This window comes from Bactrocera oleae, chromosome X, assembly GCF_042242935.1.
Source record: "Bactrocera oleae isolate idBacOlea1 chromosome X, idBacOlea1, whole genome shotgun sequence".
Lineage (NCBI taxonomy): Eukaryota > Metazoa > Arthropoda > Insecta > Diptera > Tephritidae > Bactrocera > Bactrocera oleae.
In genome coordinates, this window is record NC_091541.1 from 32127862 (window position 1) to 32133287 (window position 5426).

The following is a 5426-nucleotide window of genomic DNA, read 5'->3' on the forward strand; positions in this document are numbered from 1 at the left end:
CTAAAATTAAGAAAGTATGATAACGCCCAATAACGCGATTGCATCTGAAGTAGTTGTTGGTTGTTTTACAGAAAATAATTAAACCATTTTGTGAATTTAAGTACAATAAGACAATAATAATAACTCCTCCACCTCCTGTTGCCAAGCTTCGGTTTTGTTATGTACCAATGTGTTTATACCCTGAACAAGGTATATTAAGTTTGCAACATTCAGAAGTAAACAGCGGAGACCTCATAAAGTATATCTCTCTATTATATATAAAAGTTTTCTGCTGCTGTCGAGAATCAACTAACATAAGAGATAAGCAAAATTATGCATGTTCGTTTGTGTGTCCAAACTTTTTTCGCTGAAATTGAAGTTGCAGTCTTCTGTCTGGAAATAAAAAATTGCATGATATATTCAGAATTTGTGTGTCTTTTTATCAGTTGGTCTATTTATCTCTGACGGTTAACATGGGTCGTAAACTGTTGAAAGATTTGACGGAAGAAGAAAAATTAGAACGTGTAGCACGTCGAAAGGAGCAATTGAAAAAAGCGAAATTAACATATAACGCAAAATTGACTGCGGAACAACTGAATAAAAAACGAGAAAAGGACAGAGTTGAAAATCAGACGGTGGAACAAGTAGAGACAAAACGAGAAAACAATAGGAATGAGAATTTGACAGTGGAACAGTTGGAAAAAAAACGGGAAAACAATCGAAATGAGAATTTGACGGAAGGGCAGATCGTGAAGAAGCGAAAGCGTGCGGCTGAGTCAACGACACGGACTCGAGCAAAAAAACAAAAACTGCTGTTGGGAGCAATGTATGAATCAGGGCAGAAAGTCGAGTATAAAGATACGGGAGACATGACCGTCGAATGCGGTCACTGTGGAGCTCTGTCGTTTGACGCTGAACGGTCGTCAAAAAATAGCTGTTGTCATGGAGGGAAAATTTCACTCCCGCCTTTAGACAACTATCCGGAAGAATTGGTCAATCTGCGTAATGCCAATGGTGAGATTGGACGACATTTTAGAGAAAATATTCGAGTTTACAACAATCTGTTTGCGTTTGCGTCATTCAATGCGCAAAATTGTGACATGAAAGGTGGTGGGCCGTATGCAATGAGAATTGTAGGTGAGGCACATCTCAAAGCCACAACTTCACTCAAAGCCGCCGCAAATAGGCAAGCCCAATTTGGTCAAATTTATATTTATGACAGCGGTGAGGCTTTACACCAGAGATCTAAGGAGGTTAAGCGTGAGGATGTGTTGACGATTATACAGCCGATATTGAATAAGAATCCATATGCAGATAAATTTCGGACATTGCATGACATTCAGGAAAAGAACCAAGACCAAAAGTATTCTTTGTGTTTTTATACGCGTGCAGAGGATCACGCGCGTGTCTATAATAAACCGACATGTGATGAATTAGCTGCCATCATATCGAGCAAAGACGGTGCGATTGATCGTAAAATTGATGTGCGAGTAAAGTAATTCGAAACAGGCGAGGAGAAATTAATTCGAAACATTGTGTTTGAGGAAGTTATACAATAAAAATCCAAAAAAAATTTACTGATTAAAAATTAAAAGTGTTGACTATATTGTTTTGTTTATTTTTTTCGCATGTTAAGTTTCAGCGAGACTAAAGGTAAGAGCGAGAGTGTGTGGCGGGGGGCGGACGTAGGCGAGCGAGCGAAGCGAGCGTCCTGGAGCGCAGCGGAGGGCGCCTAATATAATATAATATATAAACGGGAAACCTCCAGATCAAGAATATATATACATAGATATAGCTACTGGAAACTTATAGTTTTCGAGATATTTACGTTTAAAGTAGAAAATTTCAACTATTTAAAGTACGTATTTTTGCGGTTTAAAATGAATTATACACTTATATTTTCCACTTTTATATCCACTAACACTTGACTAATTCGTTTTTAGATTTTTTTTTTATATTAGATGCTGCAAAAATAGCTTTATTTCAATATTTAAATCATTCTTCAATTTGATTAATTTTGACAATAACAAAATGGTTGTGAATGTCAAAAAACCAGGATACTTTTTATCCCGAGCGACAGCATTCCCGTGTGACTTGACATGAAACGTCAGTCACTATAAAACTTGGTAAAACAAAAAAAAATCAGACTTGGAATAACAAAACGCAAATGACAGCTATGTAATGACGTATGGATGACAATTTGATATTTGTAAGAAATTAATAATAAAACTATTTCTATTAAATAAATAATTAACAATTATAATGATAGTGCCATTGCCTATTCGTATAAACAGTGAAATGAACTATAAAACTCGGTATGGTTGAAAATTTGAGTTTGAGTTTGAGTGAAGTGAAGTTTAATTAATAATGCCGCGACCAAGTCGATCGAATCTTTCCCAACAAAGCCGTGATGCAAGAAGAATACGAAATACCGCAAATGAAAGGACTGAAGAAGAACAAGAAATTGCACGTGAACAGCGCCGCGATAGTATGGCTCGACTTAGTGCTTCTCAATCACGAGAACAAAGTGAAGCAGCCCGTGAAACAGCTCGGTTGGCAAAGCAGAGTCGTCGAGCGAACAACAGAGGTCAACAAATAGATAATTTGCTACGCAGAACAAGATATTTATCAAGTGCTGATTTGAATTGAGCAGCGTTTCAATACGATTGCAGCAATGATTACAGCTTGCATCCTAGCGTTTGCATTGGGCAAATGGACGTAGTTTGCGAGTATTGTGGTGCATTAAAGTTTTCCGGAGAAACGCCTGGATTATGCTGTCTTAATGGTAAAGTGAAATTGCCACTCTTGACTCCGCCACCTGAGCCATTGTATTCATTGCTTTGTGGCGAAACACAAGAATCACGCCAATTTCTTGCAAATACTCAAAAATACAATGGTTGTTTCCAGATGACGTCATTTGGGGCAGATATTATCGAAGAACGAGGATTTAATCCGACATTTAAGGTATTTATTTTTGTACTTATATAGAATGTAGTTAAAGAATAACTTACTTTGTCTATTGGTACCTATGTAGTATATTTGCTAATTCTGAACTCTACTCTCCCATAGAAAAAAGTATTTATAACGCAGTTAATACTGTCTGGTTTTTATTAGAAAACGATAGTCATTGGGATACGACAATCGCTGAAGCCATTATCTCTGCATCTCCAAGTCAGATACGCACATTATTCGCTATCATAATTTCGACATGTTTTCCATCAAACCCATGTAACCTGTGGCACAAATACAAGGATAATATGTCAGAAGATATTTTACATCAAATTCGTGTCAGTTCCAGAAATCACGATATCGAGATGAATGAGGAGGTACATAATCGTGCTTTACTCTTGATAGAAGATATGTGTTACCTCATGTGCGGTAATTTATTAATCAGGTTAGGAATGCCAGCACCAAATGACAAAGCGAGTTCACTCACCTGTTCAACCTATATCTTAGATTGATGTCCCTAATTAACGTGCACCTGTGCGGCTACATGAATCAAATATTTGGCGCCATCTTAGCTCACCCTGTTTAGGCGCTAATGGAAGCAAAAGGGTGACACGTTAAATTCCAAAGTGTTTTTTGGTCAATTGTTTTAAAACGAAAACGACAGCGGGAATAGGGCCGATTATATCGACAACGTACAAGGTGCAACAATCTAATGATATTATTCAGTGACGCAATGTACAATGAAGCATTGATTGTTATAGAGAATCATTGCATTGTCATCAGCAAGATGTAGGCGAAGAAGCTCATTCAGCATTTAAGCTACTATTAGACATTTAAAATAACAAATATGCAGTGTGAAATAAAAAAAAAAAACAATCGTCCATGGCCAGAGTGTAAAATTATCATTTGTGATGAATGCACTATTGCACACAAACTTTCGTTTGAGGCATTCGATAGAATTTTGAAAGATATAAAAAAACAACGACAAACTATTTGGTGGAACTCTTTACATCTCTCAGGTGATTTCAGACAGATGCTTCCCGTTATTTCACGTTCAACGTATGCAAATGAAATCAACGCTAGCTTAAAATCATCGCGACTATGGCGTAATATTGAAAAAGTACATATGACAGTAAACATGCGCGTTCATATGCTTCAAGATTCATCTGCCGAAACTTCTTATAACTACTATTAGATATTGTCAATGGAGGAATTGCTATGCGTTAAAATACTGGATGCATAAAATTACCAACGAATTTTTGCACATTCATTAACTCACAAAATATTCGCACTTAACTTTAGATATAGATTCGCAATGATGATCAATAAGTCACAAGTCCAAACGTTGCCTGTTTGTGGCTAAGATTTGGATACAATATGCTTTTCCCACGGACAAATCTTTGTGACATGTTCTCGAGTGGGCAAACCCTCCAGTTTGTTTCTATTAGCTAAATACGGACTGAGCAAAAATATTGTTACTCGATTTAGTTGGGAAATTAATCTTTGTTTATTTTTAATTAAGAATAATTTATTAACATAAATAAAGTAAACTTATTAACATAAATAAAGTAAACTTTAATCGTCTACAACTCTTCATTCCTTTTTCAATTATATTTACATCCCCAACACACAAATACTTTTAAAAAATAACGTATATGGCAGATCAACGTTTGCCGGGTCAGCTAGTAATGTATATATATGTATATTAATGATCACCGTGACGAGCTAGTTGATTTAGCTACCATATCTAAAATTTAGAACACGTCTTTTTCTCCCCAAGAAGCTGCTCATTTGTTGGAACGACGAATATCGGACCACTATAACATATAGCTGCTATACAAACTGAACGATCGGTATCAAGCGCTTGCTGTGATATTTCCTCGAAATTCTTATGGATTATTGTCTAACGTAATAATGCAATCTCCGAAGAAAGGAATCTTTTGTATTTGTGAATTTCTTTCAATGCCTTAAATATATACACACATATGAAAAAGCTAACACCTTCATAAATATAAAAATGTAATTTAAAATTTTTTATTTAGTTTATGCTAACCGTCTTCGTTGTGGCATGGTTGAGTTTTTGAAATTCAAAAAATATCGAAATTCAATGTTCATCATTGTATAAAACTGCATGGAAACAATCTTAAGATTTTCACTAATCCACACGCAAAAATGTTCCACTTGGTACGGGTTGCCTATTTATATTCTACTACTAAAGTCACACTTGGTACGGATTGCCAATCAATATTCTACTACTAAAACGTCCAAATGACACCAATCCAACCAACACCAATGTTTTTATTACAAATTCAAAAAATTTTCGGTTGTTATAATTCGTAAAGATTCAATTTACATAGTATTATTTAAATTATTATTTATTGTATTGAAATATTATTTAATGTCTCTGATTTTATCAAAAATATTATTGTGATCGGTGACGCGCCTATCTTGCAACCTCAAAGGTGGTGAGGAAAAGCAATAAATATATAAAACCCATT

At 35.5% G+C, this 5426-nt stretch overlaps 1 protein-coding gene across 1 annotated transcript; it reads left to right on the forward strand.

The window, feature by feature from the left end:
- Positions 1 to 1583, forward strand: LOC118681671 (uncharacterized). The gene has a single exon (XM_036367049.2). It carries the CDS (start codon positions 453 to 455, stop codon positions 1476 to 1478), a length of 1026 nt encoding a protein of 341 aa, XP_036222942.2. The 5' UTR covers positions 1 to 452; the 3' UTR covers positions 1479 to 1583.
- Positions 1584 to 5426: the final 3843 nt, after the last annotated feature.